At 40.4% G+C, this 16710-nt stretch overlaps 2 protein-coding genes across 2 annotated transcripts in view; one reads left to right on the top strand and one right to left on the bottom strand.

Moving 5' to 3' along the window:
- Positions 1-2214: 2214 nt before the first annotated feature.
- On the bottom strand, positions 2215-3942 carry LOC131954622 (uncharacterized). Its single transcript, XM_059318400.1, has 2 exons — positions 3745-3942; positions 2215-3511 (listed from the first exon to the last, which is right to left on the bottom strand). The coding sequence occupies exon 2, from the start codon at positions 3223-3225 to the stop codon at positions 2215-2217; it is 1011 nt and encodes a 336-aa protein (XP_059174383.1). The 5' UTR covers positions 3226-3511; positions 3745-3942.
- A 1833-nt stretch (positions 3943-5775) lies between these two features.
- LOC131954617 (G-protein coupled receptor GRL101-like) overlaps positions 5776-16710 on the top strand; it is a 164737-nt gene continuing 153802 nt past the window's right edge. The window contains exon 1 of the mRNA XM_059318394.1: positions 5776-6072. The gene's annotated coding sequence lies outside the window, so the exon portion shown is untranslated. The remainder of the gene's footprint in view (positions 6073-16710) is intronic.

The following is a 16710-nucleotide window of genomic DNA, read 5'->3' as shown; positions in this document are numbered from 1 at the left end:
CCCCCCCCTTCCTTCCCTCCCCCCTCCTCCCCCCCCTACGTTTAAAATCGTTGGCTCTGCTTGTAAACATTTAGAGTGAACACAGCTCACTAAAACCATGTAGGGGTGGGGAGGTAGGGAGAGAGTTTGCAGCTTGTTTTCTAACGGCTCGAAGAAGAGAATTATATATATAGATTAGCAATTAGCTTCTGTCGGTGTCCAATCTACACACGTCACTGTAAGTCCGTCCTTACCCACACATTTTCCTCGACCCCCCCCCCCCCCTTTATACATATATGACCACCTGTTGACCACACCCCTAACACCCCACCTCCTTCAATGACATCACATACATGACTAGACCATCATAACCTTGACCTTTTTGAATACACTAGCGATTAGCCCCCCCCCCCCCCCCCCCACGATACAGACCGTTCATATAAATCAGGTATTCTTATCTGTTTTTTAACTCAAGGTACATAACTCAGTCAAAAACTCAAGGTACATAACTCAGTCAAACACTCAAGGTACATAACTCAGTCAAAAACTCAAGGTACATAACTTAGTAAAAAACTCAAGGTACATAACTTAGTCAAAAACTCAAGGTACATGACTCAGTGAAAAACTCAAGGTACATAACTCAGTCAAACACTCAAGGTACATAACTCAGTCAAACACTCAAGGTACATAACTCAGTTAAACATTAAAAATACCTTACTTATGTAACCCTCACTCAGTGGGGATGCTTTTACCCACTGAGGTGTTGTGGTTAAGACGGGCTGACCCTGAGATTAAGTACACACCGACGCCGACAGTTGTTGTCAAGTACTCGTTTATTTATAGCATCGAGCCATGACGGCGATGCAACACAAAACGAACTAGCCAAGGTAGACCAAAAGATCCAAACAATCCAAAAGACCAAAAGATCAAAAGATCAAAAGATCAAAATAGAAACAGAAAACTGTAGCCCTAAAACAAATGTAAAATAAAAAAGTTACATTCAGGACAACACCACGTGTAAGCTACAATATACACGGGTACAATAAATTATGTTTTCGGCCAGTACACAGTACTGCCACCAAGTACCAATAAGTAGTACTACAAAATAAATACTTAATTTAATACATCACCCTAACTAGTGTGCACATGCAACACTAGCAGGAATACATAAGTATTTAAACAAACATAATTTATATAACTACCTTCATTAGGTCTACATCTTGGTCCACAGACAGCAGCCTTGCGTGTGCGACACGGCTAGGCACATGTCACATGACATGGAACACAAGTGTAATTTCGCTCACAAAAGCATAAAAAAACGTCAACAGTTCAGTTGCAGTCCCACAGGGGCCGCAACCCAATGAATAAAAACTTCATAGTTTTATCCCCCTTTGGCTAGTAACCATATGTGTTACACAGCCCCCCTCACAAATAAATGTACAATGGAATTCACATTTACATTTACATTTACACTCATACATAATAGTACTTAAAAAAAAAGTTCAGTACACTAGTACACAGACATTAAGTCCTTTCAACTTAAATAGATTATTCCCGGCAAACCGGTAGAGGCTCCAGTGCTGGTACTGGTCACCACTTGATGCGCCAGGTTGAGTCGCTCGACGGGTCGTCGTTGACGGGTTGACCTCCGCAGCTCCGCTGGTGGTTCTGGGTTGATCCAAGAGTCATCCTCGTCCGATGCCTCGTCCCTCGCATTCACCTCATTCAGATGTGGGGCTGGCCTGACCATCCCCTTTTCTTGTCCGTCCTGGGCGACCACCTCGGGCACGAAAGGCGTTGCCTCCGGCCGAAGTCTGGTTGGGACCACTACCTTGATTGTCAGTTCCTCACCTTCATCTGCCTCACTGGTTGGGACGATCTCTCTCCGTCGCTCCCCCTCCGCCACAGTGGGTTCAGCACTCGACATTGTATAGTCGGGTCGCTGCCAACCACGGCGGCGTCTACCACGTCGTCGGCCTCTCCTCCGGCGGCGTCTCCGACCTCTGCTTGTGTCATGTCTGTCTCCCAAGCGACGATCTTGCTCGCGCTGAGACTGACATTCATGGTGTGGCTGTCTACCCTTCTCACGCGCACCCTCCGGCAACCCTCCTCCACGGCGGAACACCCGACAGCCGTATCTCCAGCCGCTAGGCCAGGTAACCTGAGCTGTGGTTGCTCGACACTGTGCTGATCTCGGTGGCGTAAACTTGGGCTGGGAGCTTGGCAGAACACGCATCAGCATCCGCTCCCCGACGCTGATGGACTGGCGTTTCCCTGCTGCTGACCCCGTTGCCTAGCTGCTTTTCTCGGACAGTCGCGGACGAAGTGCTTCGTGGACCCGCACCCGTAACAAGCTCCTCTGGAGGGCTGTTGTTTCCGGGCTAGGATATCTGCCACCTTCTCCGCCAGACGGTCGAGTTGTTCCTCCGTGAGCATCAGCGGCGTAGTCTCCTGGCGACCAGCTACCGTTACTGCGTCGACCTTCTGCGCCAGACGGTCGAGTTGCTCCTCCGTGAGCATCAGCGGCGGCGTCGTCTCTTGGCGAACAGCTGCCGTTACTGCGTCGACCTGGACAGTCCTGTTAGCTGCTGCCGTGGCTTCGACTCGAAACTCAGTCGTCCCGTCCAGCCTTCTAACAGCTTTCAGGACGTCCCCCAACTTTGGGCTGGCTTCCCCTGGGAAACCAAATGTGCCACGAAGTTCGAGCGCCAGAAGAGGTGAAACCCCCTTGCAGAAAGTGTGATACACCTTCTTCTGGGCATCGGCCTCAGTAAAGCTACGCTGCTGGTTTAGCTTCGTCATCTCTGACCACAGTCGGCAGAGAAATTTTGACGCTGACTCTCTTGGATGTGGAGTGAGTCGGCTGAACTGCAGATACCTGTCATCGGCACATCGAGTGTCGCCAAAAGTGCTTTGTAGTAGGCTTAGCACTTCCTCTGGACTCGTAGCCTGCTTTACATGCTCATAGGCAATCCCTCTCAGGCTGCCTAAAATGCGCGGCAACGGGTTCGGAACGCTGGTGTTCCGCAGCAAACATTGCACTTGGGTTTCCCAGTCCGGGAAACTCACCTCCCCTCCTCCAGTGGGGGGAAGGCCGGTGAACAGGTTCAGCCTATTGTGTGTTGACATGCACACCTCCACCGTCACGGGCCGCTGCGCACTTGTCTGTTCTAGCTCCGCCATCGTAGCCCTCAACTTGGCCAGCTCCTGCGACAACTTCTCAAACGTCGGCTCACCGTGTTCCATCCTACCTCTCAAAGTCAAGCCCCACGTTGGGCGCCAAATGTAACCCTCACTCAGTGGGGATGCTTTTACCCACTGAGGTGTTGTGGTTAAGACGGGCTGACCCTGAGATTAAGTACACACCGACGCCGACAGTTGTTGTCAAGTACTCGTTTATTTATAGCATCGAGCCATGACGGCGATGCAACACAAAACGAACTAGCCAAGGTAGACCAAAAGATCCAAACAATCCAAAAGACCAAAAGATCAAAAGATCAAAAGATCAAAATAGAAACAGAAAACTGTAGCCCTAAAACAAATGTAAAATAAAAAAGTTACATTCAGGACAACACCACGTGTAAGCTACAATATACACGGGTACAATAAATTATGTTTTCGGCCAGTACACAGTACTGCCACCAAGTACCAATAAGTAGTACTACAAAATAAATACTTAATTTAATACATCACCCTAACTAGTGTGCACATGCAACACTAGCAGGAATACATAAGTATTTAAACAAACATAATTTATATAACTACCTTCATTAGGTCTACATCTTGGTCCACAGACAGCAGCCTTGCGTGTGCGACACGGCTAGGCACATGTCACATGACATGGAACACAAGTGTAATTTCGCTCACAAAAGCATAAAAAAACGTCAACAGTTCAGTTGCAGTCCCACAGGGGCCGCAACCCAATGAATAAAAACTTCATAGTTTTATCCCCCTTTGGCTAGTAACCATATGTGTTACACTTAGTTAAACACTCAAGGGATATAACTCACCCGAACATTCAAGGCACATAACTCACTCAAACACCCAAGGCACATAACTATCAAACACCCAAGGACATTTGCGAACCTTAAAAGGTTGCCATAACGTCGTTTAGTATTGCTTTTATTAAAAATATTTTATTAGCATTCCCCTAACACAACATAGAAGAGCACACATGCATAACTTGAGCATTATCATACAATCAATCATCCAATAACCCCATTGGGAGGGGGGGGGGGGGGCGGGGGTGCTCGTTGGAATACGCAGTTTATTTTTACAATTTTCGGCTCTCTTTCTCACTCCCCTATTGCGTAAGTATTTCTGCAATAAGCTGTCCAGTCTACTCCTTGATGGCCCCCACCCCATGCCAACCCTGCCCCTCCCGTTTTGTCCCACCTGGTACAGTGTGTATTTTGTGTGCGCTGTGACCGTACAGTTTTTATTGTTTTGTACAAAATGACTACACGGAGGGTCAGCAACTACTGCGCGACTGTGAAGCCTAGAGAAAACATTGCTTGTATCTCTAACGTGTATCTTAACTTAAAAGGGATTCATCACATTGGTGATTCTTTCACGGACAATACAAAATAGTATTTCTTAAGTTTATAGTTTTTGTGTTTTGTCTGTTGACAATACAAAATAGTATTGTTAAGTTTATAGTTTTAGTGTTTTGTGTATTGATAATAAAAAAAAAGTATTGCTTAAGTTTATAGTTTTTGTGTTTGCTTTATGACAATACAGATTAGTTTTTCTCTCCGTGTACAGGAATATTATATTCAGAATTATGGATGCAGGCATAAAAAAAAAACCATTTGCCATTTCTGGTCAAAAATTAATAACAAAAATAGATTAGCGCTTTCGGTGACTAAAAGCGGCCGATAAACAGATACTTCATAGTTATGAGAATTCGGTAAAAAAATGTCAATGTAACAAAATTGTAACAAAAGTCGGAAGAGGGAGAGGAATTAATGTATGCTGATTTTACGCGAGCCGTATTTTAAAAAAAAAATAGCAATCATTGAAAGATTTATCTCCCCAAGTAGAATGTCAGGCCGATACACGACGAGTGGGGCACCGGCGTTTCTCGCGCATAACGAGATGTGAGCGCGCGTGCGTTTCGCGCGCGAGGAAAAATAAAATCCCCGGTTGCGGAGAAAAGGAGGAAGAACTGCCGTTAACGCGAGGGAGAAAAGAAAAGCAGACGATAGCGATATATGAATGCGCACGTCGCTGAACAAAGCGGCGCTGATGAGGACAATGTTTGTCAGTGGATGAGTTAAACAGCCGTTAAACTGTGACGGTCGTGTCATACGTGGCATCAACTGACGCCAAGATTTGGGATAATCGCGCTTCGAATTTTTGCAAGATTTGGGATAATCGCGCTTCGAATTGTTGCAAGATTTGGGATATTGAACTTTTAGGTTAAATAAATCTCGTTTTTAGATTACCTGAGGCCATACAGGTGACGCCATACGTGGATAGTTCTCGTGCCATTGAAAGGATACACGTCATTTTAATTTTTTTTAATTGAGACATTTTGATTATTACAAATTGAGAGATTTTGATTTTTAATAAATTTGGAACATTTTAAATTTTACAAAAACCATGAAGTTTTATGTCTAAGCGTGATTTAAAAAAGATACATTATTGTGTTAAACCCGAACAGATTTATCAAGATAAAATCTTTCAATTTGTCTAGCGGAATTGTATCTGTAAGTGGTGTAAGGATATGTCATGATTGGCGCAAAGATATCAGCGATGAAAGATGTCTTAATTGGACTCACCGAGATGCCGTCTGCTGAGATAAATGTCTGATAAAAAAATCTCGAACTTATTTTGCATCGAATTATAATTAATTTTAATTTAATTGAGTTAATTAAAAATAATTGAAACAAAATTCGAGCAGAATTAAATTTTTTTGATTTAGTGTGATTTCTGAGGTGTCTTTTCAAAAAAAAATCTTACATTTGGCATCTAGCCTAATTAGGTTAATTAAATATTGGTTTAAAACTTGTCTGGACGCTGGGTTCGTCATGATTGGCCATGTTTGTTGCAGACTCGGAGGTTTATAAGGAGTTACCTGATCAATTCTAAGTGAGTACCTTACCTGTGTGTTATAATTTCTCTGGCATTTATTTTTGTTTAGTTTTTAAAATTATCCTCTATGTATTTTTATGCGTTAGAAAATATTGACATATCTTCTTGCCTGGTTAAATTTCGTTTAATTTTTCTTCTTGAAATATTATTCAGTTTTTTATTTACTTTTTCACTATCCAACTTTTGATTTATTGTTTTGTTTATTTTTAAATTAACGTTCCAGCTTTTTAAACTTTCATTTGATTTCTTCCACACCGTTGAAACACTTACGCTTACATTCGTTCTAGATTTTAAATTCCCCAACTTGTGAAGTATATTCAGTCCAGTAATTCAAACTTCAGTTCAGTAATTCAAACATTCAGTCCAGTAATTCAAAAATTCGGTTCAGTAATTCAAATATTCAGTTCAAAGTCCCACACTTCAGGGAGTGAACTAAGTTTTTTGTGTCTGCGACCATCACTCATGTGATTTAGGATTCCTTCTCATCCGCATGGTACCACCCATGGTACCACCCATGGTACCACCCATGGTACCACCCATGGTACCACCCATTGTATCACCCATGGTACCACCCATGGTACCGTCCATGGTACCACCCATGGTACCGTCCATGGTACCACCCATGGTACCGTCCATGGTACCACCCATGGTACCGTCCATGGTACCACCCATTGTATCACCCATGGTACCACCCATGGTACCGCCCATGGTACCACCCATGGTACCACCCATGGTACCGCCCATGGTAGCACCCATGGTACCACTCACAGGGGAATCTCCAGTCCGTAGAGATTAGTTATGTTCATGTTAAAAATTACGGACGATGATAATTAAGCTCATTGACGTAACAGATGCTGACAGATGAAAACAAAGATGAAAATACAAGTAGGTAAAAGACGTAACTGAAACAGGGTTTTGTTAGAACGATGAACTTAAGCGACAGTTCCTAAACATTTTGGCTGTTATTTAAAGTCTTTTGTTGGAACTCAATTTAGTTTAGTTGTTGTTCAATGGCTTTTTGTTGTTATTCAATGGCTTTTTGTTGTTATTCAATGGCTTTTTGTTGTTATTCAATGGCTTTTTGTTGTTATTAATTGGCTTTTTGTTGTTATTTAATGGCTATTTGTTTTTATTTCATATTTTCTTGGTTGTTCGGGTACAATACGAATTGAAATGCTGTGTCTAAATCCATATATTTATTCAAAAAATATAGCACTCCATTTTTTTGTTTTGATTCCATCATCTTCAACTAAACAGTTGTAGAGTTGATAGCTATAGGAACTTGAGACTTGTATTCAAACATAATCCTTCACATTTCTCTTGAGCACTCTTGTTAAAAGCCTGTTTAACTCGGCTATATTTTCCTCACAGCTTGCCGATTATAAATATGTTTATTTCTCAGATTTCGTTATAATCGCCAGTTCGTCAAGTCACAAAAATAAATTTCAACTTTATTTCGTCATTTTATCCGGCCACTCAACATCACGCAAGCCAAGCAATCACAGTAGAACCGAATACCAGACCTATTTATCGTCCGGATTTTTGTGTGGTACTCGACCAAATAAAAAACCATTTCAATTTTTTTTTATTCGCCACAAAATAAGTTCGACAATCTGGGCACAATTTGTAATAAAGATTACCAAAACGCCAAAATCTGGGGCCGCCAAAAAAAAAAAAAAAACCAACTTCTCAGACGTCAGGGAGATGTAAAACAAAATTTGAAAGGCTATAAAATTATGTGTTAAAAAATGTTGTTTTTTTATTATAGCTGTCTAGCGTTTGAAGTAGTTCACTTCTAAAAGTGGTTCGTTACGTTGCCGATAATATGATGTATTTATAGAACAAAGTCAGCAATCTTGTGTAGACCGCAAATTGTTAATTAAAATCTATTTAACAACATGCTTATGTCTTATTGCAAATTAACACTTACAACTATAATTAACATGTAAATGTTATATACTAACCTATACATGTTATATATTAACCTGCAAAATTTAAAATTAAAATAATTTTTATACATTGATATGTGTACATTATAAAGTCATACGTTTAAGATATTATAATTAACGTGTATAGGTTATAAATAAAGATGTACTAGTTAGTAATCATGCAAAGTTTTTAACGAACACGTACACGGTTTAAATAAATCTACATATTAATGGTTTAAAAAAATCTTAAAGCTTAGATCGATCGTAAAGACCTGTTTTTAACCAAATATATCATGCGTGCGTCAATAGAATTGATGAATATCTAAAAGCAGGTAATAAGTTGGTCTATTTATTCTAAATGGAGGTACTGATATATTGGTATTATTGTGCTATAATATAATTGTGATATTTTGCAGAGCAAAATGAAGTTATGTAATAGGTCCAGTATTTTAGAAGTTGCACAAAAAGTATGTTAATTTTGATACAGGATTCGCTAATTAACAAACATGTTTTAATATATATCTCAAACGTCATATCAAGTTCAATGTTGGAGGTGCATTAAGTCATACCAAGTTGGAGGGTGACTTAAGTCATGTCATGTTGGAGGGTGACTTAAGTCATATCAAGTTGGAAGGTGGCTTAAGTCATATCAAGTTGGAAGGTGACTTAAGTCATATTAAGTTGGAAGGTGGCTTAAGTTATATCAAGTTGGAAGGTGGCTTAAGTCATATCAAGTTGGAAGGTGACTTAAGTCATATTAAGTTGGAAGGTGGCTTAAGTCATATCAAGTTGGAAGGTGACTTAAGTCATATTAAGTTGGAAGGTGGCTTAAGTCATATTAAGTTGGAGGGTGGCTTAAGTCATATCAAGTTGGAGGGTGACTTAAGTCATATTAAGTTGGAGGGTGACTTAAGTCATATCAAGTTGGAGGGTGACTTGAGTTATATCAAGTTGGAGGGTGACTTAAGTCATATCAAGTTGTAGAAACAAACAGTGTGGGGCATTGTGGATGTGCTAGACTTTCTCACACGGGGATGTAGTCCTTAAACAACGGGTGCGCAAACACTACTGGTACGTCTCATTAAATTCCATATATATATATATATATATATATATATATATATATATATATATATATATATATATATATATAATTATATGCCTATATGCCGAAATATATAATCCTGCAAACACTACAATGTCGATGTAATTAAACAAAAAAGAAGAAACATCTAGTTTGTTTTACCTTAGGAGTTTTTAAAGTTTTACCTGAAGTATTGTAAACTGCCAAGTTGAGTTGGTTTCATCAAAATGTCTGTGCAGTCTGAGAACTAAGATATTATGATTGTTTATGAATGTGTGTGTATGTGAATGGGTACGTTTAGGTTCGTGCTGTTTGGTATGTGTGTACGTTCGAATTGTGTGTACGAGTGTGTGTGTGTGTGTGTGTTTATTTGTTTATGGGTTCCTTCTGTGTGTGTGTATTCTCATGTTATTTAAGTGTGTGTGTGTAGGTTCGTCCTGAGTGTGTGCAGGTTCGTGGTGTATGTGTGTGTATGTTCGTGCTATTTATGTGTGTAGGTTAGTCCTGTGTGTGTGTGTGTGTGTGTAGGATCGTCATGTGTGTGCATGTTCATGTGTGTCTAGGATCGTCCTGTATGTGGAGGTTCGTCCTATATTCCGTGACTCGTCCTACGTTCGTGCTACCCACCTACGGCATGCTGAGAAAACGAAAGCAGAAAATTTCATTTGGCCGTCTCGGCGGTATGGCTACGATTTAATTTAAAATTATTTTTTCCCTGTCGAGGTCACGAGGAGCCGTAACCGAAATAAACCTCTAGAAAAAACAAAGGCCCGCAATTATCCGACATTTCATTATTAAGTAGTTGGAGAGGAAGTCCGTCCCTAGACTGCAAAAAGGACGTTCGATTTTTGGTGGATGAGATGGTGAATGATCTCCCCTTGTTTGCAGGTCGGAGGATTCGATTTTTGTCGGATGAGTGGCTGAGTGATCCCCCTTTAGTTGTCTTTAAGTCCCGGTGTGTTCTAATTCTGTGCCCTTGCCTCTACTTAGGGAAGATTAGCATTTCCCTAATGTTTTATATCATAGCAGGAGAAACTATTTTTGGGAAGAACGAATGCCAAAAAGTTGCCTTGCTTTTTTTTCATAGTACACAAAAAAAAAATGTACCAAAAAAGAAGGTCCCATATTGTATATAATGGTCCCATGTTGTATTGAAGTGGCGCATGTTATATAGATGGTCCCATGTATTATGGAAGGGTCCCATGTTTTATAGATGATCCCATGTATTATGGAAGGGTCCAATGTTGTATTGAAGGGTGCCATATTTTATAGATGGTCCCATTTATTATGGACGGGTCTTATATTGTTTAGAAGGGTGTCATATTGTATGGAACAGCCCACGTACCATAGGGGCTATAGATCACACTTCGCTGAAAAAAAGCGCAACGGAAAATCGCGTCTATACCACCTCATTATTCTGATACGGTTTACATTTATAATCTAAACAATTGAGTCGGAACGGAGTGGTCTAGCGGTAGAGAGCTGGACTGTTAACCCGTAAGTCTCGAATTCGAGTCCGGGTTTAAGTCAGTAGACCGTCCGTGAGTCCACCCAGCTCTGATGGGTACCTAAATCACGTTAGGGAAAGTATAGGCGGCTGGGCATAGTGCTGTCCACACTATCTCCGAGGTTACAGAAACAAGTGAACTCTACTTCACTTGCCCTATAGACCGTCAGGTTTGAAAAGGGAACTTTACGAACAATTGAGTACTATTTTCCTATTTCTACGCGTAATTTCAAAAACAAAAATATATTTTCTTAACTCTAGTGATCTCCCCTATCCCCACTCCATCTCTCCCTACACTAAATACCATATTGTTGAATCGCTAATGAACTCATCCCAATCAACTTACTTCAAGACGCCACGGCACTGGTCACTTCCGGTCATCAGTGAGCCTAAACTCTCCGCTTGTCTCCAGCAGTCCAACTGACCTCTGGTATTCAGAACCTCGCTGACCTCAATTCTCGGAGGGCCGGGACTTCCGGTCAGTCAGTTTCGGTCTGCTGGAGACAATTAGGTCAGGGGGAGTGGTCACGTGACCTACTTAGTGCCACCAAATGACGTCACGCAGAGTGTTGCGTCACCGCAGTTAATTTATTCAATTTTTTTTTCTCTTCTTCGACTTTGGGCACGCGTCTCACATCAGGATATGACGTCATCCAAAATTTTTGCGTGAATTTCATTTCGTCAAACTGCATACAGATCTACTCCTTAAATCTAGTGTTTACATTAAGCTTGCTATTTGCGTGAACTGAATTTTGTCACCTTACATCCGGATATTACGTCATCCCATTATTTTAGTGTGAATTCAAATACGTCCCTTTGCGTAGCTTGTCTAGACGAATAAAACTTGGATGTTTACATAAGTCGGACGGTGCTAGAATATAAGAACACATGAAACAGAAAGTAATACAAGATTTAGTTATCACTGACTGAGGGAGAGGCAGGGTGCCTCGCGAGGGGTGTCATAGAGTTTGAATCGTATGTTATGTCTACAACATACATACGGCATATACAACACACATATATACACACGTGACAAGTCCAACTATAACAAACACACATAACACGTAAACACACCACGAATATATATATAAATAGAAAATAGATCACATATCACAGAACATACAACTTATAACTTTAGAACATTTGACTTAAGAACAAAGAACATATGACAATAGAATATAGAACATAGGGCTTGAGAACAGAGAATATATGACTTAAGAACATATAACCTATGACTTAAAAACATAGAACATAGGACTTAAGAACATAGAACATATGATTTCAGAACATAGAACATAGGACTTAAGAACATAGAACATATGATTTCAGAACATAGGACTTAAGAACATAGAACATATGATTTCAGAACATATAACATAGTACTTAAAAACATAGAACATGATTTCAGAACATATGACTTAAGAACATAGAACATAGGACTTAAGAACATATGACTTAAAAACATGAAACATATGACAATAGAACATAGAACTGACCTAAGAACAGAACAATAGAAAAAGCCCGCCCTGTGGCTGAGACCAAAACTCACAGCAGACGATGAACGCCGAGCCGCCATCTTGTCAACGGTAGCCATTTATCTCTAGCTCTGCTTTGATTAATTTACAAAGCACCAAGGTTCTCAAATTACACGGGGGTGGGGGGCCCGGGGGTGTGGGGGGCCCGGGGGGTGTGGGGACATCCAATCGATTAGATTAAAAACGCTTTGTCTTATTCATAGACATTGCTAAATCTGTCTGTGGGGGGGGGGGGGGGAATGACGTACACAGGTCTGTGTTTATGTGTGTTCGTAATTACCGGCCATCTTATAAAAAGGTCTGTGTGTGCTATACAGGACTACCAACTATCATATAAAGGTATGTGTGTGTGCTATATAGGCCTACCAACAATCATATAAAGGTCTGTGTGTGTACTATATAAGTCTACTGGCAATCATATAAAGGTATGTGTGTGTGTGCTATATAGGCCTACCAACAATCATATAAAGGTATCTGTGTGTGTACTATATAGGCCTACCAACAATCATATAAAGGTATGTGTGTGTGTGCTATAGAGGCCTACCAACAATTATATACATTTTTGTGTCTTATGGTGTCTGATGAGTGTGAGCCAGGAGAACTAGGGGTGAAGTACATGAAGATCGTAATTATGCTTTAAAATCATCATTACGATTAACCGTACCACACCCACGTATCCCCCCCCCCCCCCCAAGGACCAGCACACACGTCTAAGTAAGTTCTCTCACTCATATTAGTAATTAGTTTTCCAGTAATCCCTTGGGATCTTGTCACCACTTTAAATGGTTTCACCCCCCAAGGAGGGTGTCACCCGTCGATGTCACACCCCCCCTCCCCCCACCCACTCAACCCAGCGTCCTAACGCTACCAGCTGATTGGCTCGCTTCTAGAAAACGTCCTTTTAAAAAATATTCCCCCAAGACTCAAGAGCCTAATTTCAGGGGCTGTAACTCTCAATATTTTTTGGTTAAAAAAACGCGCTAAATATCGCTAAATTACTGGAGTAGGAAAAAAAACAGCAATGCAATCACTGGTTTGAAATAAGACGTCGGCAATAAATATTCTTGTATGGGCATTTGGTGAGATTGGGGGTACAGTAGACTGGAGTCATTAGGAACAGGACTCTGGAGTCATTAGGAGCAGGAATCTCTGGAGTCATGAGCAGGAGTCTGGAGTCATGAGCAGGAATCTGGAGTCATTAGGAACAACAGTCTGGAGTCAGTAGGAGCAGGAGTCTGGAGTCACGAGGAACAGGAGTCTGGAGTCATTAGGAGCAACTGTCTGGAGTCAGTAGGAGCAGGAGTCTGGAGTCACGAGGAACAGGAGTCTGGAGTCATGAGCAGGAATCTGGAGTCATTAAGAACAGCAGTCATGAGGAACAGGAGTCTGGTGTCATGAGGAACTGGTCTGGAGTCATTAGGAACAGCAGTTTGGAGTCATGAGGAACAGGGAGTCTGGAGTCAGCAGAAGCTGTCGTCACACATGACTCCTCTTGCAAGCAGCCATTTTGTCATCCTTACTATGTTCCCCCTTATCACGTGACTAAGTATGTAAATTTAAGTCAAACTATGGACACAACGGCAGACAGGATAGGACAGACACACATAGCTATGGGCAGACACACATACATATGGGCAGACATACATACATATGGGCAGACACACATACATATGGGCAGACACACATACATATGGGCAGACACACATACATATGGGCAGACACACATACATATGGTCAGACACACATACATATGGGCAGACACACATACATATGGGCAGACACACATACCTTTGGGCAGCCATACTTACCTATGGTCAGACATAAATACCTATGAACAGATAGATAGAATGCAGATCTAAAAACAGACATACATATGGGTAGATTAACGTGTGGATAGAGTAGTAGACAGAAATTTGTTAGCACATGCTTCCAAATCACAAAGAGATTAACCTTTTTGTTTTCAACTATTGTGTCATGGAACGGCTTGGTCGGATGGTAGAGCGTACGACCCCTAACCTGAGTACTAGTTCTTGACCTGAGTCCGTAGAACTTCCTTGAGTCCACCCAGCGCTGATGGGTACTTGGAAAGTAAAGGCGGCTGGACATAGTGCATACCACACTATCTACTCATATGCCGAGATAACAGACAGATGAACTCTACTTCATCTACTTCTCCCCTTTCCCCTTGGATCATAAGGTTCGAAAAAATTTGTCTTGGTCTCTCATGTAGGCGGCTTTAAGTCGGTCTAGTAAAAATTAGTTTTAGTTTTTCGTGTAGGCGTCTTTAAGTAGGTCTAGTGAAAATTAGTTTTAGTTTCTCGTGTAGGCGGCTTTAAGTAGGTCTAGTAAAAATTAGTTTTAGTCTTTCCTTTAGGCGGCTTTAAGTAAGTATAGTAAAAAATTAGTTTTAGTCTTTCCTTTAGGCGGCTTTAAGTAGGTCTTATGAAAACTTGTCTGTTTCTCGTGTGGGCGAGTCAAACGTCAGCCGGTTATTCGGTGCTTGCGATACTGCTGGGGGCCAACCACGCGCATTCTGTATGCGCATACATCCTTCCGGTAGTTGGCAGCGCCCTCTAGCGCTAGACGGTCGTCCTGGCTGAAGTGACACCTATGTTGTCTGCCCTCCAGCTGATCTTCAGCGATAGAGATTTCTTATTTCCGCTAGTAACACCAGCGTCGATTGTTACCATGGAAACCAATCCTTTTCTGAATGTTTTTTTTTTCTTTCTTACTTTTTGTGCGTAAAAAATGTGTTTATATTCCCCTTGTAATATTTGATTGCTAAAAAATGACATCCTGTAAAAAATCATAAATCATGTATTGTTTTTTTTTTCTACACTGAAATGATGGGAAATTTACACACCCAGCTCCATAGATGTAATGAAAAAAGAAATCACTGCTACATCCGAGACACCCATTTACACTGACGCACCAAACTTCAAACCTTTCTGTTCATACCAAATAGTATCACCCGGTCATGTTTAGTACCCATCCATTGTCGGCCTATATTAGGTTGACCCTTTTAAAGCTGCCCATTTTGGTACCTCAGCTTTACCCTTTACATCCTGCCCATAATAGTCCCAAGTTTAAATTTCTATGCAATCTTGGTAACCCAGTTTTAATCCTCAGTGGTCTGCCCACAGAGCCACCGAATATGAAGTTAACTATCGATAGATCTTAGTTTAACCCTTTAAATCCTGGCTAGTTCGATCCTACAGGTTAACCCCTAAAATCCCAGCAAATTTGGACTACGGATTACCCCAGAGTAATCGTGCAATGTGCAAGCAGCTTTAAATTATTCGATAAATTTTAAGAATTTTTAAAATCAATAAAGCGTGTGTACAAAACTTTTTATAACGATATAATAACAGTCTTTTTGAAAAATATATTTTAAATTATTTTAATTTTTATACAATTATCAATCATTGACCCCGCGCTAGCTAAACTATTGTAAATTGATATATTTTAATATCTTACGATGAAATCGTTTGTTTTATTTTCTAAATGTAACTGAATTTTTATGCTTGTTTCTTTACCCCCTCTATATTTTAATATGTAGCTTTACTAATAGTAGGTCTATATTTAAGTTTTAAAACAATTAGCCCTATATTTAGTTTTTCTAGCCCAACTGCATCTTAATTAAAATATTTCTCAAATATTTGCTTTAAATCTTAATAAATAGCTTGCGCAATGTACCTCTAAACGGCACCTATCTGCCCCTTATTATCGCGGTTCTCAGTCCTGACAACAGTGGACACCAACTCACCAGAACATCTTTTTAGTCATCACCCTTTGAATATATTAATATTTCAATAACTGTTTAAATGTTTATTTCATTTTATTGAAAATTGAATATTCTTACATTGTTACCGGATACCAAAATACATGTGAAAAATTTCTGGTTAGCATCAGTGCGCTCTATCCCCCAACCACACTATGAAACTTCTATCAGACCGCAGTGCATGTGAAGGTAGAACCGTGCTTAAAGTTGAAACAATTAGAGAGATTTTTTTCTTTAAATGGCAAAAAGAAATTCTAAATTACATGCACCGAATGCAACTATCTGCGCTAAGCTAACACACTTAAGGGGGCAGGTACACCCAGAATCATTGAAAAATCGTTTTTTTCGAATATTGTTGTATGGTGAATGTTATTTTATTCAGAATCCATTTCTCTATCCGTCTGTATGCATTAATTTGACCTGAGTGAAGTAGTTTTTTAGTTATTAGCTTCCAAAGTGGGTAGGGGTAGTCCGTCAGAATGTAAAAAAAATGGGGAAAATGTCGGACGGCAAGCCTTTTACAACACTCGGAAACGAACGATATAATAATAAATATAAACAATAAACACTCCCGTTACTATTAGAATAATTAGCTACTCCCTATTTCAAAATAGATCTAGATCTACTTCCTATTAAGTATTTTATTATTTTAATAGATCTACTTGGAATAATGACGCATTTCACTGTTGAGGTATTAAAATTTACTAAAACTAAACTAGTATAGAAAGTGAGTTTTCTAAGTATAAAAGATTGTTATATGCAATCTACAGCTAGTGAAACTAGAAAAAGACATAGATTAA

This window comes from Physella acuta, unplaced genomic scaffold (genome assembly GCF_028476545.2).
Source record: "Physella acuta isolate Inbredline_101_S28 unplaced genomic scaffold, ASM2847654v3 ptg001016l, whole genome shotgun sequence".
Classification (NCBI taxonomy): Eukaryota; Metazoa; Mollusca; class Gastropoda; family Physidae; genus Physella; species Physella acuta.
This window is presented reverse-complemented; position numbering and strand designations above follow the sequence as displayed.

Excerpts from the sequence above, each read along its gene's own strand:
- LOC131954622 (XM_059318400.1), bottom strand. The coding sequence starts at position 3,225 with ATGGAACACGGTGAGCCGACGTTTGAGAAGTTGTCGCAGGAGCTGGCC.